This window comes from Perca fluviatilis, chromosome 16, assembly GCF_010015445.1.
Source record: "Perca fluviatilis chromosome 16, GENO_Pfluv_1.0, whole genome shotgun sequence".
Classification (NCBI taxonomy): Eukaryota; Metazoa; Chordata; class Actinopteri; order Perciformes; family Percidae; genus Perca; species Perca fluviatilis.
Window position 1 is genome coordinate 22,992,117 of NC_053127.1, and position 25,652 is coordinate 23,017,768.

The 25,652-nt window shown below is 42.0% G+C and overlaps 1 protein-coding gene across 12 annotated transcripts in view; it reads left to right on the plus strand.

Moving 5' to 3' along the window:
* The window catches only part of phldb1a (pleckstrin homology-like domain, family B, member 1a), a 28,929-nt gene that overhangs the window by 601 nt on the left and 2,676 nt on the right, over positions 1–25,652 (plus strand). For 2 of the 12 annotated variants that reach the window (XM_039826360.1, XM_039826358.1), the window contains exons 2-23: positions 4,462–4,560; positions 5,250–5,373; positions 6,478–6,648; positions 8,437–8,562; positions 9,575–10,650; positions 14,578–14,814; positions 14,937–15,062; positions 15,216–15,353; positions 15,978–16,106; positions 17,014–17,169; positions 17,264–17,374; positions 17,497–17,586; positions 17,701–17,832; positions 18,273–18,395; positions 18,604–18,762; positions 18,978–19,118; positions 19,672–19,770; positions 19,852–19,930; positions 20,139–20,283; positions 20,641–20,731; positions 21,783–21,929; positions 23,011–23,230. In XM_039826360.1, the coding sequence (XP_039682294.1) occupies positions 4,501–4,560; positions 5,250–5,373; positions 6,478–6,648; positions 8,437–8,562; positions 9,575–10,650; positions 14,578–14,814; positions 14,937–15,062; positions 15,216–15,353; positions 15,978–16,106; positions 17,014–17,169; positions 17,264–17,374; positions 17,497–17,586; positions 17,701–17,832; positions 18,273–18,395; positions 18,604–18,762; positions 18,978–19,118; positions 19,672–19,770; positions 19,852–19,930; positions 20,139–20,283; positions 20,641–20,731; positions 21,783–21,929; positions 23,011–23,230 (3,880 nt within the window). In that variant the 5' untranslated portion in view covers positions 4,462–4,500. Of the gene's footprint in view, positions 1–2,337; positions 2,513–3,940; positions 4,212–4,461; positions 4,561–5,249; positions 5,374–6,477; positions 6,649–8,436; positions 8,563–9,574; positions 10,651–14,577; positions 14,815–14,936; positions 15,063–15,215; positions 15,354–15,977; positions 16,107–17,013; positions 17,170–17,263; positions 17,375–17,496; positions 17,587–17,700; positions 17,833–18,272; positions 18,396–18,603; positions 18,763–18,977; positions 19,119–19,671; positions 19,771–19,851; positions 19,931–20,138; positions 20,284–20,640; positions 20,732–21,782; positions 21,930–23,010; positions 23,231–25,652 lie in introns of those variants that run through there. The other 10 variants (XM_039826357.1, XM_039826356.1, XM_039826361.1 and 7 more) reach the window with 10 other exon arrangements.

Here is a 25,652-nt window from a genome sequence, read left to right on the forward strand (position 1 = left end):
CCAAAAACCTTCCGATGTAATGCATTTCTGTGTGACAGAGTGAAACAGGTACTGTAAGACATACTTCATGATTATTACTTGTTTGCATGTAGGTGTGTACGCCTCACTCTTCTTATGTCTGTCTTGAACGGGTTGATAAGTTATGAGAGACAAGTGGAGAGATATAACAAAGGAATTATTACATCTGTTTGGTGGGACACTCAAAGGAAGGGTTTTGGGTATATCATCAGCTTCCTGTTCTATTTTTATTCGTTCTGGGTTAACTGGGGTCGTGCCTTATCATAGTACTTGGCTGCTAACGTGAGTTGGTACTTTCTGGACTGTGTGATGATTGTTGCAACATATGAATATGTGATTGTTATATCAAGCAGAGCAAATCAGAAGATTCAAATGGCAGTGTACACATTGCTAATTTGTGGCTAAATAACAGGATAGGTTTTGTTTTTTCTGACAATGTTGCAAAAATGAGACACCCCAATGTTCTGCAACTATCTGGGTCTTTGCTATAGATGAGGATAATCTGTATAACCCATCTGTGAATCAGTTGCTTTTCACATTCCCTCCTCAAGATGAGGGTCTTTCTTGCCTATCAATTTTAGCAGAAGAGGCAGGATCTGTGCACTTCTGACTGGGTTCGGGGCGAGGAGAAAGGGGAAAACTGTTTTACATCAGACTCCTACACATTCTTTAGCTGAATGAATCTGACTGGGTCCTGCTCAAGCATTTTGTACCTGACTGCACTTTCACATGCTTCCACCTGTCTGCTGTCATGTCCGGACATCCTGCAGCGATCTACAGACATCTGCTCCACAAGTCAGGTTAGACAGTATAGAACAGTGTGTACCTATGGGTTAGGGTTACTACATACTGTACAATCCGAACCTCCCACCAGACACGCGATTCAAGAGCTGGAAGAAATCCTCACACCAACGCGATCAGAAAAATGCACCCAAGCTGACGCTGCAGCTGGCAAATCTAATAGTGGTGAACTTGTATCAACCTCCCACAGAACTCAAAACCTGTTTAAACGCTGAGCTATCTCCTAGAGTCAGTTCAGGCTTACAACCAAGACCGTGTACACAGGGGAACTAGAGTTGCATAAAGTCATAGTATATGCTAGGAATCAAGATCTGAAGGCAAACTGATATTAATATTGATCAAAAATCCATCTGGATATTCAAACCAATGTGTTTAAACGCCAAGGCAAAAATAATAACATTATTTTCGTAACATGGGTGAGTTTAGCTGATTGAAACAATACTTCCCCCGTTTCATTCAAACTTAATTTGAAGCATTTGTGGGTTTTGTAGCTTCACTCAAAGAATAAAGTCATTCTTTCAAAGCACAAGACTTGTTGCTATAAAAAGAAACGTGTATGTATTTGCTGTAGCTTGAGTGAGGAATCTAACATTACATACAAAATCCCCAATTAAAGTGACATTCAGCAACTTTTCTTCCCCTCAGCTGTAACTTCCACATCATCACTGAGGGTGACTGACTCAGAACATCCACCCTCTCTGCAGACTTTTGCTTCAAGTCCATCTGGTAACTTAGCTGCCTCTGTTTGTTTGTTTTTATTTTCCTTAGTGACTCATCATCTGCTTCATTTCCTCCGTCTCCTCTCTGGCCCCTGACCATGGGAAAAGCCTTGAGAGATCAATAGTGGAGTCTTTCTCCCACTCTCTCTCTGTCTGTATAGGCCAAATTGTTCCGGTGGGACATCTGAAAAGATGGCTCACATGTGTTCGCTCGCTTCCTGTGGAACATAGTATTCCTCTATCCCATCATCATTGATGTATCAAGCACAGTAGACACATTATAATCCACCATGCTTAGTCATATTATCATAAACTGTTATTCAACAGTTTTCCAGAGTGGAAATTACCCGCTCTACAGTCTGTTACATCAGTGGCACAGAGCTCAGAGCAGGAAGTCAGGGGACACAAGGTCTTTTCCATCTCCTCCTACACCACGTTGTATTTCCTTCCTGGATCGGACTCTTAACGCCTGCTTTACCGATAGAAAATACTGAGGAGACTCACGCCTTTGAAGAGGTTTGGTCTCCAGCCTCCTCCGATCATCTGGTGCTGACCATCTGATCTTTCAATCAATGTAAATCCTGTAGGAGTGAATACATCTCAGGGACTTTCAGAGGAGGATCTGAACCCCAACGCCTGGGGTGTTTTGAAATTGAAATTGAAGGTCTTTACTCATCTGCCAAAAAAACAAAAAGAAGTCAATAAAAAAACATGTTCTTCTGTCAGATGTAATAGTACATTTTAGAGGGCAGTACCGATGACGGGTCCCCCTCTGTAACTCTGCACCAGGATGGGGAGGAGAAGGGGTTGGGAGGAGGGAAATAGCAGTGAGTGAATGAAGAAGGCTAGGAGCAAGACATAAACAATCATGTGGACACTGCTCTATGGATTAATACACTTCAGACATGGATCTAGCTGTTGTCTGGACTCTGTAAGACTAGAGAAATGGTAAGAGCTGCATGCCTGTCAGTAAAGTAAGTAAACTGTTGTCTGTGTTTGCAGCACTGTTGTGTTTGTAAATTGCTGCCTGCATATTTTTATCTCGTCCATTATAAAATAACACTCTATCATTTTATTCATCATTTCAAATGTCAAATGTTCCTCTTTTGTCAGTGTTCACTCTCAGCAGAAAACATTTCTCCTTAAAAGTAGCAGCCCAGACTGTGTGGCTGTGGCTGGCGGTGTCTATTTTCAGAAGCTCATGGCAACTCTGAAGGGCATAACTGCCCCCATAATCACAGGTTACAGTGGAAGGCCCTGCATTTGCAAGCACTAAAACTATTCTCTGGCCTGGGTGTGTTCGTTAAATCACTGAGGCTTATGGGAGAAGGAGCATATGTGTGCATGTACTTGTTTGTGTGTGTGTGTGTGTGTGTGTGTGTGTGTGTCTGTGAGTCAGACAGCCAGAGACACATTACCCTGCCCACTCTCCTGTCCTGTGTCTGACTGCGTGGCTCAAGGAGGGCCATTGTTGACAGCCAGTGGGCTGACAGCAGAGGCGTGAGGGGTCTAGTGTCAGCGGCCAACAGAGGGGACGGTCTGTTCTCCGTGTCACTGGGTCCTCTGAGACTCACACACTGGACGTGATTGTCAGATACGTGTGGTTTCACGCGGCGGCTTTGTCTGGAGTGACATCAGACGCAGATAGAACGCCCTGTTGTCTCAGCTGGAGCTAAACTTGGAGCACAGCAGCTGTGGATGGTTTTGGGCTATTTTTTTTCCTCAAGAATTTGAATTGATCAGGGACGTCAGCATGGAGCGACAAAGAGCTCAAGAATTTGTCTATGATGCAACAGTCGTGTGTCGGTGTGCTAATGGGTTGATGTGGTCACTTCCTGACATGCAGACAGGAAAAAAGCTGAATAAATGAGTTATTGAATGGTTTGATGACTACAAAAATGATGTGAATCATATACTATTGCCTTCAAAGCCACCATATTTCAACCCAGTTGAATAGATTTAGGACTGACAGACAGCTCTCTGAACCACCAGCATCAAAGCACCAAACGAGGGAATATCTTTTAGAAAGCTGTTTCAGAGACTATGTGATTAACCATTAAAGCTGTTAAGAGGCTCGAGGAGGCCCAACACTTTACTTTCCCATCCATGTGTTTGTCATATCTGTTAGATTGCCAGATCATTTAAGTCAAGAGACTTTCTTTGACATGTACATGTCACCAGTCAAACATGATATACAGTCATTTAAGTTTGGTTATGGTAAACAAAACAGACACTAGATAGTAGACAGTTGTGTCTATATCAGTTTGGCTTGCTGAGCTGATACTAAATTGCTGCCAGGATGAGCAACCCACGTGGGTGATAGTGAAAGACGGGGATACCAGCTTTTAGTGCAAACATATGATGAGTCATGTGGGCTGCTTATGTGTCTGTGTGTGATTGTTTGAGGTCTGTCTGGTTCTGTTTCCCTCTCGTCTGATGTGCGTGCGATGAGCAGACAGCTGGATCTAATCTGCAGCATCTGTCTACAAACATGGAGCTTGTTTGCGTTTGTAAGAGTTGTATATGAGTCACGGTGACTCTTCATGCTCACAGGAAGCAGTGATCTGACCCCGTGATGTGCAAGTGACCTGCAAGGCTCATTCATACCTTCTGCTACATCTCAAAAGTGCAAGTGTGATGATGCCTACATAATAGCAGGCTGTTGTCAAATGTGTAAGTAATCTTTCTTAGATCGAGGCATAAATCAACGGCAGTTTTCTTGATGGATCATTTGTCTGGCTAGTTCTGGTGAAACAATTGCCCAGTATAATGGTTTGGTCACATGGGCTTATAAGTGGGGCAGCAGGTTTCTAAGGGAAGCACTGTTCTCATTGTAGTACAACTGTAGTAGCAGTATTCCCAGTGCTCCCATTCATGCCCTGCTCTCCCTCTCTCTCTCTCTGTATGTGTGCGTTTGCTTCAGGATCTTCATGTGTCAGATAATTCTGACAGTCCAGACGAGATGGAGCGCGTGAGCAGGAATAAAGTGGAACATGGGAGACAGACTCACCAGGTCTTACAGGTGAGTCATTTCTTACCAATTACAGCTGCTACAACTGGGGTGCTAAATGAGAAACAGACTTTATTACGGTTATGTACATGTTGCAAGTCAGCTTGTTACTCAATATAACGGAGTAGTGAATGATTTGTGTTAAGGATTTAAAAGTGAGATTCACTTTTGAGCTTCAAATCAAATAAATAAATCTGCCAATCAGTGCTCATGGTAAAACTAGGCATGTCCACCTTTTTACAGTACATGTTAATTCTACTACTTTTACATGTAAAAACCTGGACATTTCTATGCTCTGTCTAATTATTCCCCTTTCTATATTCCTATTTATTTCTAACAAGTAGTTGAAGTAAGGGACTTTAATCATATCATGTTCAGTCTTCCAGTTGCGGACCGACATTTGGGTTATACATGAGGCTAATACAAGGTGTGAGGCTTTATCCTATTGCATTGTAAAAAAGAGACAGATTTTACGATGAGACTTTGTAGTACAGTTTGAATCAAGGACATATACTGGAGAGCTTATTTGAGCATTTTAATAGCTATTCTTTGCTGTTCTTACACGTGGTTTAACGATTCAGTACAAAACTGATGCCCACTTCACTGAGTTTTAAGATGTGACAAATCAATATGTTGTGTGAAGAAAGTAACTTATATAGTCTCAGGATCATAAGGTTTTTCCATTGGTTTTGTGTTGACAGAGCACTCCTTTAGACCTGATTGAGACAGGCAAGTCCCTGAAAGTCCAGGCAGAGCGCCCCCACCTGGTTAGTTTGGGAAGTGGACGCTTGAGCACAGCCATCACCTTGCTACCACTGCTGGAAGGTGAGCGTGTGTCTGTGTGTGGTTTGGATTGTATGTTCATGTGTTGGTGGGATTGGTGGGTTAAAACAGTGTTGTAAATGGAAACTAGTACCTATTAATTTAAAATGATATATTTTAATAAAAAGTAAAGCACTACTTATTTTATAGATAATCTTCATGTCCTTGTTGAATGGGACATCTGAAACCTCATTAACAGCTTGTTACATATGCAGTCCTGCCTCATCATGCTGCACCATTACCCTGTTAAGGTGACGACAACGAGCAGCTAAAAGGGGAGCTCAACATGTTTTTAACCTACATGGTAAACTACAGTCTGTATAAACTCAGACATCTGTGTACTGACTGCACTACACTGTAATCTGTATTAGTGTTAGCGTACAGATGCTTCCATAAGCACATTATTCAAAATAAGTTACTTGTTCTTTAACAAGTAAGCAGCAGAACTTGTCATGAGTGATGAGTTGACAAAAACCGATGACACCTTACCTTTTAACCATCTTGTTGTTACTCATACTGCACCACAGTTGCAATTACACCCTTGTTTGGGATGTTCTTGTACCATTTTTCTTGCACTAAGCCTAGACACCACAGAGGAAGAGAGAGGAAGAGAGAGAGAGAGAGAGAGAGAGAGAGAGAGAGAGAGAGAGAGAGAGAGAGAGAGAGAGAGAGAGAGAGAGAGAAAAAAAAAAAAAAAAAAAAAAAAAAAAAAAAAGAAAAAAAGAGACTGTATCACTCACCCCAGAGAAAAGCTTTCTGGGATATTCTTTTTGCGGCATCTCTGTGCTATCACTTAAGAACAAATAGTGTTTCAGCAGACAGCAACTTAAAGACAACTGATAATCAAATTACAACCCAGAAAATAATAGATGGTTATATTTATTCCCCTCTGACAAGATGCCTTTCATCTGGCAGGCTAAGCACACCTCTTGGGACTAACACCTGTTTTTCAACATTCAATCACTCCATTTGTGGCCCAAGTGGCCTTGACCCCTAAAATGACACCCGTACTTCGAAATGCAACCTAAGAATACTTCACAGAAGTATTCACAGGTCCACATGGATCTCCTGTAACTGACGCTGAGAAAATGTTTTCTCTTGTTGCAGGGAGAACCACGCTGGGCAGTGAGGGGACAGATATCCCTCTGCAGGGCCATGGCATCGCAGCTCAGCACTGCTACATTGAAAACCAAGCAGGCAGCATCACCTTGTACCCATGTGGAAACCAGTGCTCTGTAGATGGCCTTCCCATCACCAAACCCTATCGCCTGACACAAGGTAGCACTGTCACAGCTTTAGGGATTGCCGTAATATGATTGTTGGTGTTAAAGATGTTTTAAAGCTTACTGTACATAGCTTATACATAATACTTGCCTTAAAAAAAAAAAAAACACCACCACTTTGGTTCAGACGGAAATATCTCAACAAGGGTTTGATGGATTGCCATGACATTTTGTATAGCTTACACATTCATGATGCCAAGAGGATGAATCCTAATGACACCATTAGCAGGTCAAAATGTTCACCTTTCCAGTGAAATATCTCAACATCTACGAGATGGATTGGTGCAAAATTTGGTAAAGACATTCATGGTCCCCAGCGGATGATTCCTTAGGACTTTAGCGCTCCTCTGACTTTTCCTATTGTGCTACCAGGAGGTTGAAATTTGTAGTTTTAACTGAAATGTCTCAAAAACTATTGAATAGATTGCCATGAAATTTGCTCCTTCTCAGGATGAATTGTAATACGTTTGGTGACCCCTTAACATTTCATTGAGCGTAAGGTAAAAATTTTAATTTGTCCACTTGGTTTATGGCTAAATTGCTGCTAATATGACATGCCAAATGTTACCATGCTAACACGCTAAGCTAAAATGCAGATAGTAAACATTACACCTGCTAAACATCAGCATTTTAGCATGAGCATGTTAGCATTTAGCTCAAAGTACTGATGTGTACTGATGAGCCGCTAGCATGACTCTCGTTTCACACACTAATGTACAGTCAGAATCTGATGACTTATTGCATGCAATTGCATTACAGTATTACATACTCATACATAAACTAGGTTCTGTTGAGTATTAAATACACTAAAGGAAAAGTGGACACAGCACTAGTCTAACTTCACAACAACAAAACAGTCCCACGTCCTTCCAATAATATGCATACCTGCCATAAAAAAGGCACAACAGTCCTGCCCCCCTCAGTCCCCTTTCCATGGGATCCAAGCCAGCAGCTACACCAGAATGTCATTTGAAGCCGGGTGATCAGCTGGTGTGTGTGTGGAGGCAGCAGCTGCTGAGCAAGAATTCTTCAGGCTTTGCTTCATTCAAAGGACTGTCATGTGGGCTGACTAAAACAACCCCGGAATGGAGGAAATGGCTCCATTTATATCATAAGGAACCATGTTGCCGCCATATGGACCTTTGACTTCACTTTGAAGAATGAAATAAATATTAAACTTTCTGTGGAATATCCAGAACTGGAAACAAAACTTCTGGGAGTATACCAGGCGTTCTTGAGAGCCACTGGAAATGCAGGGAAATGAGAAGGAGTTGATTTCACTTACTGGTTAATTACACGTGAGTTAAACTAGACAATTTATTTAAGTCAAGTAAACAGTCAATACACTATTGACCAGATTCTGTAGTTGACTACAGTACATATGAACAACAATAGTAGATATTTTGAGCTCTTTGCCATGACTGTGTCACACTTTTAGGATTCCTGTTTTTTTTTCTTCTTCTCATGCTGTACTACCACTTGCTTTCACTCTTTGATCTACTTGTTTTATCACATGCCAAGCTGAAATGTGGTTTTACATTCAAGGCGTGTTAAACAAAAAAGATTTGTATTGATTATATAATGCTGTCAAGCTGACAGTTAATAGTGCTGAATATGAAGAAAAAAAAAGCAATAACCCTGTACGAGCAATCATTTATGGGTGGTATCAACCAGTCAGTAAAATCTTTTTATAACAATGTAGTTATGGTGGGGTTTTTACTTTTCCTATATGAAGATGTGAACTAACTCATCACTGACAGGTTTCTACCTTCTCTCCTGGTAGGGTGCATGCTGTGTTTTGGTCAGTCAGTCTTTTTCCGCTTCAACCATCCAGAGGAGGCCCTGCGGATGAAGAGCATGCTACCTGGAGGGAGCCAAGGACTTAGTACCACAAGAACTCATCCTACAGGTAAATACCCTGCTTGGGTAATTTTATAACACCTAGGGCCAGATTGTGTTCATGCTTAGAGCATGCAGTTAGTAATAATAACTAATCACCAGAGACCCAGAAATAAGCTGGTGTGTGTGAAGGTTGTACAGTTTCCTCAGTAGCTATTCTGGGCAGAGCAAATGCTTTGGGCTAATAGATACTATAGTCACATTTGGGTTTAGGGCTTACATCCTAAAAAATGGTTACTGAGATAGCATACAGTAAGCAGTAGGTTGGGTTTGTTTTATTCTACTCAAATTTGATACCAATTTGAACAGCTCTTGGTTTTCATATCTCCAGCACAGTTGGTTTTGGTGTCACACTGAAACATTGGTCATTATTCTTGACAGGGTGCAGAAATAGCTTGTTCAGGGCTAATTATCTGTGGCCTACATTGTGATCTAGTTCATTTAAATCTGTGTGTTTTCGCTCAAGGTGTGACCCCATTGTGACAAAGGATTGTTGTAACCTTTCTTTTTACAGTTACATTCAGATCATGTTATATTGTCCTGGCCCATTAATGGCTTTGAATGTTGCCTCATGCTGTCGATGATATTTAGAATCCATTCTCCTCTGACCTTATTGGCTTGGTCTGAACTGTACAGTAAGGGCCACCACACCCTGCCCAGTGTGTATGGCCTACTCTTTCCTGACCAGGCCCTGATTTCATCTGCTCTGAATGAGGTACACCGCTGCAGCGGTTATATTTAGCAGCTCCAGATCCCTGTAGGATTACAACACAACTGAGGAGCACAGCATCCCAAATGCTGGGTTTGGTTCCTACAGGAGAGTATGGGCTCCAAGACACTTATCACTATTAAAAGTGGGCCACCGGGACACTTTGTGTGTTCAGGCATGTGTATTTGTCCTTTTAAGGGCTACACAGGACAGATCCCTCCCACTGTGTTTGTTTATGTATGTTTTTGCAAGTGTCCTCTTCCTTTATTCAGCAGGAATGCCCACGCACAACTGTTTCTGTCTCCCTTCACAGACTCTCACAGTGTCCTGAACGGGAACCATCAGTCTTTTTCGAGCAACGGTGACTCCAAAATCAACAACCTAGCAAAGAACTTCCAGGACTCCTTGGTGTTGAAGGTTGGATCTGGTAAACAGCCTATTCATCAGCCCTCTCCTCCAAACATGCTCAATGGGAGAAACAGCTCCATGACAGAGGACTCCATTTATGAAAACAGCAGCAGCTTTCTGGGCCAGAACCTCGGCAGCAAAACCCCTCCAGTACCTGTGCGGTCTACTCATACCGAACACTCTCCTGTCCCCCATCCACGGACCTCAGTGTCTGTGGCCTCAAGCGGTACCACTGGTGGTCAAAGGGCCCAGGAGAGCCCAAAGCTTCGTAGGAACGTAAGAGCAGATGCCACGTCAGGACAGGAAAAATCTAACCTTAGTCACAAACCATGCCCTGTCAAATTTTCCCCAACAACTCCATCCAGCCCTCGAGTAAGAGGTTCTTCCCTACAGAAGAGATCCCCCAGTCCTATGCGAGAGCAGCACCTCTCTCATGTAGAAGCCCCTCAAAGGCTCAGGACTCCAGAGCCGATTGGGGCCACCAGCCTGAGAGAACATCCTCCTCTCAGCCCTTACATGTCCCGCAGAGGGACTCCAGGATCGCAGGGCTCGGCTTCCTCCCTTGCTTCACAGGGCTTAACCGTCAAACCCAGCCCAGAGGGGCCCCAGGGCCAACTTAGACTCACAACTACTTCAAAAGCAGAAGCCATAAGGGCATTGTATGCCCAGGGTCCATCACCACTCTCTGGGCTGGAGAAGGAGCCTGGAGGCAGGCAGTTGAGGGCCGGCCCAGGAAGTGGCATAATGTCAGGCCTGGGTTCTCGGTCTGGTTCATCTCCTCTTGCCAGCCCTCATAGGACAAGAAAGACCTCATGCATGACCATGGCAGGATCCTCCAGCAAGGAGCAGAGTCTTATAAAACCATATACCCGAGAACGCAAAAACAGCATCTCTGAGATCAATGACAATGAGGACGAGTTGCTGGAATACCACCGCTGGCAGAGAGAGGAGAGGCTGCGTGAGCAGGAAATGGAGAAACTGGTAAGTGATCAACACTTATGACTTCACTGTAGATATACAGTATACAATAGGGCTGGGCAATATGGAGAAACTCAAATATCACGATATTTTTGACCAAATACCTCGATATCGATACAGCAACGATATTGTAGTGTTGACTTTTGGTGCTTTCACAAAATATTTACACAATGAGATTTTTGATAAATAATCATCTGTAATGTGGATATAATGACTAAGTGGGTAAAGGCAAATAATAGAACAGTTACAACAGTCTGGTAAGTTCAGAAAATGACATCACTTTACTGTAACGCAGCCTTTAAAACCAGGAAAAGACAACACTTGTGTCATATTATGATATTACGATATCCAAAATCTAAGACAATATCTAGTCTCATATCACGATATCAATATAATATCGATATATTGCCCAGCTCTAGTACAATAACTTTACCATGATAGGTTTAGTCCAAATCTGGATGCTGATGTGGACTTCACTCAGGAAGTCATAAAGAAAACATTTGTTGCTCTGGTTTGTCCTTTTTGACTGGTTTGTTTATTCTATATCCTGTGGACCGGCAGGATTTGTACATACTTTAACTCTGCAATAATACATTTTTGTTGGCCAATTAGGTGAAAAAGATTATAACAAGCTGACAGGTACGGAACCACAGCTGTATCTGAACATAGAGACATATATATATATTTTTTTAAACATCCAACAGACACAGAGCACCAAACCCGTGTGACAGTTAAGTGAAGGTGCTGAGGCTGCTGGCATGGCAGACACCATGTCTGCATTCAGATATCTTGTCTAAATCTCCTGGCGTACAGCCACTAGCTCATCTCCCCAGAGCATTACTGGCACCGTCAGCCCATGTGGCCCGAGTAACACGGGGTGAACATTCCTCTACAAGTCTTAAGGTCCAGAGCAGAGGGCGCGGCTGCTTATTGCTCAACACTATATTTATCAAAAGGACGTGTGGCTTTTACTTTCAAAGCTGCCTGTGCTTGACTGAAGGCTCTTTCTCATTCGTACCCAACCACACTAGCTCATAGACTGCATACTTGTTATCCATCCACAGTCCACACCCACCAGCCCCCTCACCATTCTTTAGCCCCCCACCGCAGCCTGCTTCTGACAGCTGAAGGGACCATAGGGAGAGGAGGGGTGTGGGGGTTCCTGGACCTCCATGTTCACAGACTATTTCAGGAACCAAAAGGTTTCTGGTAACAAACAAGAGAGTTACCGACAACGTGCATCTGAGTTGCACTGATAGGGGTTTGACTGCTTTGGAGACAGTATGTGCATGTTTATGTTGAGTCATCCAGTATGTGTAGATAATGTAAGCCAATACCTTTGCAAATACATCAACAGATAAAAAAAAATATTATTATATGATATTATGCTGCATGCATGTGGTGGTTGGAAAGCTGAACAGCTGGAAAGCGCACATGCAAATGCTATTTCTTTTTTTAATCACCACCCTGAAAATCAAGCTTGGTAGTCTAGCCCACACAACCATACAGATACAGTACAATCATCTAGCTGTAAATGTATTCATGGTTGGCTGACGTTTCCAGGTTTTCAGTGATTTCTGGTTATGCTGTGCTAAGTTGCTGGTGTGGAATGCTGATAATCAGGCTAACTGCATGTGTTTATACAGTTAAATGTGTGCACACCTGCATACACGTAGGACTCCAGGAACGGATGATATCAAGGCCCCTGCTTTGGCCCCTGTTAAAGGAATAGTTTGACATTTTGGGAGATTTGCCTATTCACTTTCTTGCCAAGAGTTAAATGAGAAGATTGATACCACTCTGTCCGATAAGTTTGAAGCTAGAGCCAGGAGATGGTTAGCAAAGCTTAGCATAAAGCCTGAAAGCAGAGGCAAACAGCCTGGCTCTGCTAATCAGCACCACTGATAAACACTTTATGTCATTTGTTTAATCTGTACAAAAACCAAAGTTTAAAGACAGTTAGCTTAGTTTAGAAGAAAGACTGGACAAAAAACAAACAAATTGTGAAGTTTAAAATGTGGACTATCGATCAAATAAATGAGATTCAAAGTGTTAATTCATGAGCTTTAGAGGTGCTGTTCTCTGTTTCTCCCATTTCCAGTCTATGCTAAGTTCCTGGGTAAGTCTACTGGCGGTGATGTTGACATCATATTTGGCGTACAGACATAGGATTGGTGTGAAGTGTATTTCCCAAAATGTCAGATTATATTTTACTACTTTAAAAGGGGCTCAGCATTATAAGCACTGAAACTCCATATCAGGGCACCTGTTATTTCTGATGCAGTTGTGTTAAAATATACATTTTAATAACAAACCAGCTTATGTGGTGAACTATGTTTGAGGTCTTGGACAAGGCTCTTGGTTTGTTGGTATTGCAGCCTTGAAAGAAGCACACAAAAATGATAGACCTATAGATGAGAGAGACAAAGAGAGGATTTCCTCTCAGTGAAATGAATGCCCTACATTTGGCACACTGCTCTCTTAGCACAGTTGGCACAGATATGCAGGTTTTTTTTTTTTTTTTTATCTCCTTTACTGAACCCAACCTACATACATGGATATTGCTACTCCCATGCTGCAGTTTATCTCTCAACAAAAGTGCATCACTGGAGAGGAAGAGATGTGATAGAAAAGTTAATTTTACCATACATTTTACTGTTGGTTTGCAACAGTTTAAATATTTCTATTTTTGAGTGGGTTCTGCTTAATTGAGGGGATTTCTATTTTATTTCAATTGCAAAAAGCAACATTTCCAGATGACCTGCATTTTCAAGTTAAAGCAAAAGTTCAATATTTTGGAAAATAAGTTTACTGGTGTTCACTTTCTTGCAGAGAGTTAGATGAGAGGGTTGACACTACTCTCATTTGTGTCTGTTACATCCACCTGATATAACATACCATAACATATTATGTAACACATTAATTAGTGAGCTTTAGAGGTGCTGGTTGGCATATTTTTTGTTTCCAGTCTTTGTGCTAAGCCAAGCTAACCAGCTGCTGGCTGTAGCCTTAAATTAAACAGACAAATATGAGGATGTTATGGATCTTCTCATCTAACTCTCGGCAAGAAAGCAAATACGCGTATTTTCCAAAATGCTGAACTTTTGCTTTAAATGTTAACGGTTAAAATCTGTTAAATTCAAAATATTTGGTTCATTGTAGCTTTATATTTCTCTATATGTCCATTCTTCACATAAACTACTCAGAAGTCTGAAGTCAAGGAATGAACTAGGCAAACAGCATAAACAGCTGTCGAAATAAATCTTCCCTTTAAAGGCAATGCTCATGACAGACTTGATGTGGTTGATTTAACAGCCTGAATTATTAAAATACCAGACAAAAGTGGGCTGGTGGTTGTGGACACAACAATACTACACATCAGGCGCAATTGTTCCCAGTCTTGCCAGATTCCTAATTATTGTTTTACATTCTGCGCTCCTATTTTGGTTGATTAAAGCAAGCATCCCATTGTTTGGAGAGATGGAGGATAACTGACTGGCCACAAGCTAGAATCATGTGGCACAATGCAAAACACAATGAAAAAAAAAAAGAAGAATCTTAAAAAAAAAAAAAAAAAAAGAGCTAGAGCATCTCTGATCAGAAAGTAAAAACCAAATGACTGTTGTAGTGTAATCCCAGCAACCAAAACTCACCAGTGTCTTTCATATATTCTTCTTACAGTTATCACAGTCTGTCAGATTCTGTTCTCATAAACAACTCTAGCTCTGACAGGTTTTACTATGAACGCCCTCCTGAGAGACAAACTACATCAGCTTCGGCCCCCCTCTATCAGGTTACAGTTGTCCCGTGCCGGTGGCTGAGGGACAGCTGCCTAAATGGGACAATGTCACACAAGGACACTTGCAGTTAATCTGCAATATAATCCATAATGTAGGGCAGGCATGCTTACGTCCAACATCTCTTCTGTAGGAGCGACAGAGGCTGGAGACCATCCTCACTCTGTGTGCAGACTATAATCACGAGGACAGTGCTGCGGAGCTGGCTGAGGTGGTGAGGAGTGGGCTGCTGGGGGGCGCTAGAGGAACCTGCTCCGACACAGAAGGAGGGATGTCCCTTCAGGGAGTAGACAGACCCCAGAGGGTGAGAGAGAACGATGAGGAGACCCAGAGAGAGGAGTCTAGCAGCACAGAGAGCACACATCAAGAGGTATTAAACGCATTCTTGAGGACATTAGTCCTTAATCATTAGCTTACGTTATTTCTGTTTTCGTGTTAATAGGAATCTTATAACAAAGTGTTTTAGACATATAAATGTGCCTTCTGTGTAAGGAGCTGTTAGCCGGTCAGGAGCAGGTGTACCTGGAGGAGGAGAGGAGCAGGATCCTGGCCAGGGTTGATGACATGAAGTACAGAGTCAGTGAACTGGAGCTGCAGCTACAAGAGACCAAACAGGAGGTCAAAACACACACACACACACACACACACACACACTTTAGCTTGGGCACTCTTAGATCCGTCCTGATAGTGAGAGGAGTGGAAGCTACAAGTATTTATTTAGCTCAACAACACTTGGTGGTTTAGAGACTCTGACTGGATATTTGTCTCTAGGTGGAGATGGAGCAAGCCCTGCTGCAGGCAGAGCGGCGGGCAGAGCAGGAGCAGGTGGAGGCTGAAAATGAAATCCTCTCTCAGCTGCAGCTCAAACTCAGCCAGCTGGAAAAGGCCACCCAGAAAGAGAAGGACAAGGTGGGCATCCAGGACCAAACAATGTGATACAGTAAATACTAAAGCCGTTGGTCTTATACATATGGTTTGCACGTGAATGTTCTGGAACATCTGTGTTTGAGTTTTTAAAAACTCACTCCTTCCCGAATGTGCAAACTGTCTAGATACATCTTTCTCAGATCTCAACTGACATGCACTGCTTATTTATTAGCTGTTGGTCCTAAAACACAAAGCACAAACTGTCTTCTCTCTGAAGTGTCCAACAGTTCTTGTGTTTAAAAAGACAAAGACAACAACAGCTGGAATCTTCCTACGTGTATTAGGCTTTTAGCTGGATGTGACCAACACTTAAGGGTTGATTCAGATGTGCATATACCTTTTTATTGTTCTCTAATTTTAACAAATGTGTGAAGCATTGCAACCCCTAACACACCAGCCAACCTAACCTCTGCTTCAATCCTCTAATACTTTAACTGCTTGGCCTGTTAGCTTTAAAGCTTGGCTGCATGGATTTGAGTTGTCTGTGATTTTCTTTTTTTTTGTTTCTCCCTGGGGTGGTGTGTGTGTGTGTGTGTGTGTGTGTGTGTGTGTGCGCGAATGCGGTCCCAATCGTGCGTATGTGTGTGTTTTTTTATGTATTTTTAGGTGAGGGCTAATGTGTCGGCTGAGCGGAAGGCCCTGGAAAAGCAGAGGAATGAGTACAATGAGCTGAAGAGGCAGTTTGATAAGTGCCCCTTGTCTCTAAGGGAACAGTTACAGGAGCAGCTCAGCAGGGTCAGTGTTCTCACGCAGCCCACTGGCTGGCAACAGTGAGTTATAATATACCAAATACCACAGTTCTGTATGATCTGCACAGAAAGGGCTGCAGACGTAACACTGACTCTGTTTTGAAGCACTCAGAGCTACTCATCAATCTGCAGACTGTGCATTTCCTCTTTTTCTGCTGTTGCCCTTCATGATCTAAACGTATAAGGTTATCAGTGTAACTATACAGTAAGCAAAGCTTTTGCTACTCAAGCAGCTATTTTAGACTGTTTCTTAATCTCTACTGTTCCCTCATTCTGGATGCTTGAAATGTCAAATGGAATTAGTTAATGTCATTAACAGCTTTGCTCTAAAAGTTTGCATGCCCTTTACCATGAATAATTCAAGTCACATACGCACACATTATTTTTACAGGCAGATTATTGGCAGATTTTGGCAACTTCATCGTGGACATTAAAGGATAAGGCTGGTGTTTTTGTATATTTTTCTTATTGTGATCAAATTCCATGAAAATACCAAAACCAACAATGTGTTAGTCCATCTCTCAATATATTCCGAACTCTCCAGCCTGTCTGTGGCACTCGATCTATCTTCAATATAACTTTTATAGGCTAAGGGATTTTCTAAAACAATTGAGCACTGTAGCTTTTAGCAAACATTACTCAAACAGGAATAAACAGTGCTTTTGTTGGTGACTATTTTCAACCACGGATGAATTGGAAAGGGAAATATCACCCGGGGGGGTACTAAGATATACTGTATCAAGCTTTGGATACACAGACAATATTAGTTAATCATTGTTGGTTTTAGTCTTTTCATGGGGTTTTGTTAACAATAAGAAACATATAATATTGCCAGGCTTATCTTTTGATAACTAACTGATTTCAAACCTGCATGTATATTTGTCTGTGGACAGAAAGCTGAAGCTCTGGAGTCTGGGACCAAGCAGTTTGAGGAGCTGGAGTTCTGCCAGCTGGAGGAGGAGAGCAGTCTGGAGGAGAAGAAGGAGAGTCAGAGCTCGCAGCTTCTCCAAGAGCGAGCCGAGTATCACTGCAGCGTGGCCAAGAGGAAGGTAGGGGTACATGTGTAGCAGAAAACGCATGAAATATTATCACCGACGTGAAATTATATGTCGGCATGACATTAAGACACTGATTGATTTGCAGGAGAAGATAGCCACTATGGAAGCTCAGGTAAAGCAGCTGGGGCTACAGGCGGCTCAAGACTGTGAGAGGATGGCTAAGGACAGGACAGTGACTCTGCAGCTGCTACACAAGGTTAGCCTTTCACTGTAAATACCCCTTAATTGCCTAGACAGTAAGCGTATATTTATTTCATAGTGGTGATGCAAGGCATACTGTGAAAGCGCCTATATGTACTTGCTGGTTTTGTCTTTTAGGAGCAAGACAGGTTGTGTGCCCTGGAGAAAAAGTACCACACCTTGACAGGAGGGAGAAACTTCCCAAAGCCTAACAGAAGTATGAAAGAGGTGAGGTCATGCCTCACAACCATCTGTGGTTACTAAGCTGGAGGAGAAGTACAAAGAAAAAAAAACATCCTTCCAAGTGGATTTTTATTTACATTAGATAAACTTTTTGAACAGGACTTTCTTCACATCAGCGAACCTGACCTTGTTTATGTGGACGGCCCTCCTCATAGCCCCTGTCCCTCCTCTACCTCCTTCTCCTCCTCTCACATCCCCTCCCCTGAACTCTATCCTGTTAGGCTGCAGGAGGTAAATCTCGACAAAATCCTCTTCTTAACGAAACCTAACAAATGGCTAATAAATACCTGTGCTGTAGTTTGTACGATAAAAATAATGGGCATGATGGTGTGTTAGTATAATACTGACAAACAACAGCAAGCTTGCAGTGTGTATGTTGGTATGTCAAGTTTCTGCCTTTCTCTATATATTGTGTTTGTTGAGGTTTGTACATTCTCCAAATCGTAGGGTTACTATCATGAATTGAAGCATTACATGATGCAAAAAAGAACAAATTTGGAATGGGATGAATAAACTGTAATGTGACAGCCATCCATATTAATTTTGAAGATAAAGACAGAGTGAGTTGGGATGCCCACATTTTTGCTTTGAGCATCTTTGCATGACTTTTGTAAATGTTGACTATTGCCCTCAGCAGCCTTCTTATCCCTGTCTTTTGGCTGTCGCTGCAGGAGTACCTCAGGCTCTCTGATGTCTATAAAATGTATGGAAATGCTGCTATGCAACCTCGCTCTTCTTCCCCTGCTGCTCTCCACTGCCTCTCCCTCGCTGTAGCTCCAGCTCTGCCATGTGAGGTAGACACCCTGCCTGCTCTTTGCCATACTCTCTGATATGTTTCTCTGACCTGTTAGTGTACTAAATACTGAATCCACCTAAGCACACTGACAATATCTCAAAATATCTTTATCATAGATGCGGCTTCTTAACATTTTCTTTCTCCACTTTCTTTTCTCCCTGTTCTGTAAATGTATGTTTCTGTATTGACTGGTTGTCTGTGTGAAGGAGTACATTACAGTCAGTCAGTTAAGCCAGATCTTTGGGATGCAGAGAGTTGATCCCTCCTCTTCTTCCTCTATTCCATCATTCCAACTTGCCTCCTCTCAATCCACCTTCTCATGCCACTCAACTGCACGTGGTCCTTCCTCTTTACTCTCTGCGCAGGTTTGTTATTCTTTCCTAATTGGTGGGGTTCTGTTTTTAAAACTAAAACCACCACTCAGTTTTTCCAACATTGCAGCCATACACTGAACAATTGCTATTTCTGCAAGGACTGTTTCATGTTGATCTTCTCTACCTGCTTGATGCTTCTGCCACTGATTCTGGTGCTGTACTGCTCCCCTCTCCCCTCTTTGGCTGGATGCTTTTCATCACCTCAGAGCCAGCCTGAGCTGAGTAGGAATGCAATGCCTCCTATTAACCTGGAGCGCTGGTACCAGGACATCATGGCTGCTGGAGAACCTCAGTCATGTCCTCCACCACTGCCTGCAAAGTCTTTTTCCACACGCAGACACAGTCAGGTAAACTCTCCACTCTTCTCGCTGTGTATTAAGCTACAGGGCACTAACAGCAGGCCAGATGCATTGCCAACACACTATTTCCCACCCCTGATCTTCACACCATCCATATTTTTATAACTAGGCAGCCCTCTAGTGGACAAAACAAGCCAGGGTAGTTTTTCTGTAGTTTCAGGAACTTTGCTATGATTATCAATGAGAGATACAGATATTAGTCTAATTGGGTACTAGATCCTTCAGGTTGCAAGTAAAGCAGGTTTCTTCCTGTAAAAAACAAAACTAACACTGCAAGCTGGAAAAGGACTTTTGACTAACATAAATCATAGTGCTTCAGCATTAGTAAAGAAAAATAATGCCAATCAATGTTGGGCTCCACTGAAGAGGTGAGAAACTGAAAAAAGACCAGTAACAAATGTAGTGGAGTAGAAGTGTTAAGTTGCATGAAATTAAAATACTCAAGTAAAGAACAAGTACCTTAAAATTGTACTTAAGTACAGTAATTGAGTAAATATACTTATGTGACGAATAATGAACAGATCTGTCTTTCTTCTCTCAGTTATTGAAGTCCAAGTCAGATGGTGAGGTTGGGCAGGCGGCATCATGCACACTGCCACACTCCAGTGGTGCTGCTCATGAGAAAAATGCATCCACGAAGGTGAGCACATCAGTTTAATGTAAATTGTAAAACAAATCTTGTAAGTAGTTAAATGTGTGATGCTTTCTATATCTTTTTCAGGGGTTACAGTTAATGCTGAGAGAGATGTCAAACCCATTAGACATGGACCCCAGGAGGCAGCTCGCTCTGCAGAGCAAAGGTACTTGAGTACCTCAGTCCCATCTTATCGCACGCACTCTTGACATAAGTCTGTGGGAAAAGTATATCACCAAGCGTGTCAGGTCTATTTAATTTAACATGCTCTGGATCTGATTATAATCAACTAGTAGCAATGTCTTGACACTATCAGTAGAGGGCGCTGTAAGTCTGTGACAGCTGTTGTCTCTGCACCCTATCTGCTCCCACAGATCTGTCTCCCACAGTCCATCACTCCATCCTGCATCATCAGTCGCCACCGAGTGGCAACCAAGCGTACGACACCCTGAGCCTGGAGAGCTCAGACAGCATGGAGACCAGCGTCTCCACCGGCAACTCCGCCTGTACCCCAGAAAGGTGAGAGACTGGAAAATGAGCAATTGGCTCTGTTTCCATGGGAACACTCAAGTCTGCCCCATCTCCCAAGAGAAGGGTCACTGCACTTTGTTCCCGTGACAACACGTTTTGTTACACGTCTGCTCCTGTGACTTCTAGCACACCCGCTGTTGCCATGCCAACCTCGTCAAGTTTTTAGTGTCTGATGAAGTTAGGAGTTCAAAGACTCAGTTTACTGCTGCTCATGAAGAAACCTTTGTCGCCATCTTTTTTGTCTTCAGTGTTTGTCTGTTTCCAGGCATGTCTGTTTACTTTTTTTCCATCCCAAGCCTTGCCGCAGCCGTGTCATCAGACACTCCTTCCCTCTGTGTGTTGTAGTGCCTGCGGGTTAGAGGCCCAGAGGATAGAAGAGATGGAGAAGATGTTAAGGGAGGCGCAGCAGGAGAAAGCCAGGCTGATGGAGAACCGAGTGAGTGCTCGGCTTTAGTTCCTATACGTCACCTCCTCCAAGTTCATTTCACCCTTCAACACAATTAGTCATTAAGGCCATCAACAGAAAATCGATCGGCAACTTTTTTGATAATCAATTAATGATTTCAGTCATTTTTCAAGAAAAAGTAAAAAAAATGTCCAGGTTTTCTAATATAAAACTGAACTGTTAACTGAATATCTTTGGGATTTGGACTGTTAAATACATCTTCGTGGGATGGTATAAAATGATTATTTTTTTTAACTATTTTCTAACACTTAAACAACTATACAAACTTAAAACAAAGAGATTTGTTATATAGAACAAATATAGATTATTTTTAATGGCTCCACATTTTGTAGCTGGAGTTAGGGCTGGGCAATATGGATAAATCATACAACATACAGCATGTCATGATATGGCAAATGTCATGACATACATTTTAAATAGTCAAATTGATGTTCAATCCAATAAATTTGGATTATGTTCCACTGTTGTATATTTCATTAAAAAAGGAATGAATCCATTCTTTTTTTTTTTTTAAGATTTGAAGATTTTGTAAAACAATAACATGATATGATCATATCACCAAACATACCAGTGTCCCTGAATGTTGATGAGCAATACATTTGAATTACTGCAGGAGTATCATGTTTCTCCTGTTTAATAGATAAAAACCACAGTGTATCAGAGTGATCACTCAACTCAAGGTGTGGTGAAATGATGTTGTAAGTGCTTTGTTTACCTTTGTATTATTTCTACATGTTGAAACAAAGTAGACCTGTATGCAAGTATCTGAAAGCTGCAAAGGATCATTTTACATCAGCAAAGCTTACCCTTCTATATACAGACTTAAGGGATATATTTTACAAAACCCTGGATTGGGACTTGCATTCTCATGTGCCTCCTCTGACAGTCGTTCACTTTGTATTGCAATATTTGCCTACCATTTACATATTCTCCCTGTCTCCCTTTTGCCCCTGTTATTTTTTCTTCTCTTCTCTTCTCTCCTCTCCATCTGTTCCTCTTCCTCCTCCCACGATTCTCCCAGGAGAGAGAGGTGCAGGCTCGGCGGCAGATGTTGGAGGAGGAGCGGAGGAGGCGAGAGGAGGCCGAGAGGAGGCTTCAGGACGAGACGGCCCACAGGCTGAGGCTGGTGGAGGAGGAGGTGAAGATGAGAGAGAAACACTTCTCCCAGGTCAGTGGAGCAGCGGGAGGAGACGGGCGGCGGGAAGAACAGAGAGGAGGGGAGGGGTGGAAGGAGGGGACGGGAGACTTGGGGGAGAGGATGAGAGGCGAGAGACTAAAGAGAGGCTGGGAATATGGGAAGATCAAAGATTGTTCAGGAAAGGGAGAGAATGGAAGGGAGGGTGGAGTGAAGGAACAGAGAGACAAATGGATAGGGGGGGGATGCACAAAAGAATATAATATACACATAATAAAAGCTTTAATCTTGAAAGAGTGTATTTAATTACCAGTTGTCTGGTAAAGTACTCAGAGTAAACAAATATCCTCAAATCATCAAATAGAAATGCAACTAGTTCTGCTTGAGTTCAACTTAAAGCTGCTATAATCAATATTTTACATTTTTATAATATACATCAAATGACTATATGTAATGGGAAAGGGGTCGCTGGTAGTTATGAACCCACAGGGTATTTTGTAGTTCCCCTCTGCTCAGAAGAGCATTTTAGTGTCTTTTAGCCCAGAGGTTCCAAAACATTTCATGCCAAGGACCCCTAAACTGACAAATTAGACCATGGACCCCTATTTGATATGATTTCATCCCAGGGGCCCCCATCTGATAGGATTTTATTACAGAAAATGTATGAAACCCACGACCAAAATAGTCATACATTCTGTAATTTACGGTCAGTTACTTATGAATCCTGGAACCCCCTAAAGGACCCCTGGAGCCACTGTTTTAGCTCATTGTTTTGGTTCACTCTCAACGCACAGACAGGCAGCTGTTTTCTCATATAAAGCTCTAAAAACCTTCTGCACACTACCTGCTCAGCACCAAGTGGCAGACAGACACAGTTAGCAACTAGCTGGTGAACACAGTGGAGCGTTTCAGCAGCTAAAGAGCCAGATATTTCCCTCAGGAGTTGGTAGAGACCCAAAAAAAAAAGAGCTCAAAGACGAGTGAATATTGAGTTTAAAACTCAAACCCCAAGTGGCCAACAAATCTGTAGTCTCTGCTAATCACTCCCATATGTTCATCTTCTCACACCCCTTGGTTAGCAGCATTAAAGCAACATGTAGCATTTTCTCCACAGGCCCGTCCAATGACGCGCTATCTGCCGAACCGCAAAGAGGAGTTTGACCTGCGAGCCCACGTGGAGTCGTCCGGCCACAGCATAGACACCTGCCCCTTCGTCATCCTCACAGAGAAGATGTGCAAGGGCCACCTGGTGAAGATGGGCGGCAAAATCAAGTCGTGGAAGAAACGTTGGTTCGTTTTTGATCGCATCAAGAGGAACTTCTGTTATTACGTGGGTAAGGATACAATGACATTTTATCATGATATGAGGGTATATTTGTTAAATGATTACTGCTAATTTGTTAGTTGAGCTTTCTTTACTCAGGAAGTTCAGTTGATATCAAGATATCTCTTGCAAGAGAAACCCAAAGATAAATCTGTATATGTAAAAAACAATCACAAATGTTGTGAAAAAATACCCATACAGGAATGACTGTCTATAAATTATACGTTGTGTTGCAGTTCATTCCAGTAATAAGGAATACTGGAAAACCAGTATTCCATAGTTCAGAGTTAGTAAAGGGAATTTTTAAAGTGAACCTATCCTGTCACTATAGAACTGTCACACACTTGTACTGGTACTGAGTACACGGTAAGGAAAAATGAAGTAGCTAACATTTGCAAATGTTAGCTACTTTGGTTTTTACTTTGGTTTTTAATTTGGTTTCACATGAGGTAAGTTCAAGGAACATTAAGGAGCGCTTGAAGATGAAAAAAAACCCTGAAAAGTTAACTTTGGGCACTCTTAAGCAGAGCAAGGAGAAAGGTTATATTATATTTAGTTGGGCATATTGGTTAAAAACGCTGACCAGTTTCGACCTCGCAGGGTCTTCATCAGAGTGAATATAGTAATAACAGATTTATTACACCTGGTACTCTAAATACACAATACACCAGAAATAACCAACAAATACAGAATGACAATGACATCAACTATGACAACCACTGATATCCTTAATAAATAAATAAATGAAAAGAAATAATGACCATACAAATAATAGCACTCGGAATGACACAGTCCCATCAATAGATACAGTTAAGAAAGTTTATAAAAACGGTTCATAATCTATTTCCTCATTCAAACCTGGATATACTAGGGCATCAGGTATAAAAATCGAAAATAGGTTTCCCTCTTCAGTTTGTCTTAGGTCATCTATTTTTTCTACCCTCCATGGACATCCGCATCTTTCTCCAAAAAAATCTAAATCCATTTCAAAATCTGCAAAAGTAACCACTTAATGAGCAACTTAAGTAAACAACTTCCCTCCCTCCCTCATGACTTTGAGCATAGGCGTAATTTACAGGGGGAATAGGGGGGTTACAACCCCCCCAATAATCAAAACTGGCCAGTGCAATTCACCCCCCCCCCCCACACACACACACACACACATACACATATTTGCACCATAACTTGATGTGGAAAAGGCACAAATTGTTGCAGAAGAATTCACCAAAATGCAGAAAATGAAGTGTTTCATGTGAAAAGTGGAGATCTTGTCCAATTCAAGTCTCAGCCCTTGTTTACAGAAAGATGTGTGAAGTGGTCAAGCCAATTTGCTCACATAACAATCCAATTAATGAACTTTATGTTGAAACGTTCCCGCCAGGACCTGATTTATTCAGCTAACCCGACAGCAGTGCCGAGGCTCTTCTGAGAAATGTACACTACACTTAGCTTTTTTTTTTTTTGCTGTGTTTTTCAATAAAATTCGACTTCTGTCCCAACCAGCGTTTCTTCATCTGGGACAAAACACTAATTAAAGCTGCACTAAGTGGAATTTTCCGCCTCGTTCTTGTGCGTTACAAGTTAGGTTGTAATTCACGTCTATCAGACTGTCCCCCTGAATTTGAAACGAGAACAGTTAGTTTTCGGAATAATTCATGAGCGTGTTTTTGAGACATTATTTTACAATCAAGTTCAAAATAGAATCAAAGTATATTTTCATTACTGTCGCCCCTGTTCCCTTTGCTCCTCTCTCCCTCCACTCACTTGCCTAGCCTTTTCACCCCCTTACTCCTGACGAAGATGATGGTGATGAAATAAGATGCAATACTTTCTCTAGATGTGTTTTTCTTGGGGAGGAGGCTAGCTCCTGGCTTGTTCGTGACTAATAAAACGAAACTCAGATTTCAAAAACATTTATCTCATTACTAAGCAGATTGGACTTACAGAAAAGGGAAAGCAAGAGAAAGTGTCAGACGTATTTCAAAAGATTGCCTTTAATTGTTGCTGGATGTTTGTTTCTTTGCCGGGCGCTCCAGTGTGCATGGAAGAGACACAAAGAACCCTGTTTATTTAAACAAGAGTGGAATCCAAAAACTCTTTGAACCAATTTAATTTGAAGAAAATTGATCTTAGACGTGAGCAAACTGAAATGCCTAGAGCTTAGCCCCAAACTAGAGAAACCCATCAGTCCAACCACTGCGTCCGATGAGCTTCATCGGCAGGTTTCCCTGAAACACAACTACCAAACTCCTTAGTATGGAGTGACTTTACAATGCTCAAAGATATTCTGTGAATAGAGCAGAATCAATCCAAAGGACTGGACAGAAGGTCTGACATGCTTGAAGGGAAATGTTGAACTGATCTGATATACAAAAGAGAGACATTTCTTTTTAAGATTTACAAAAGATCTCAAGTCGTGAACCACGCCGGCA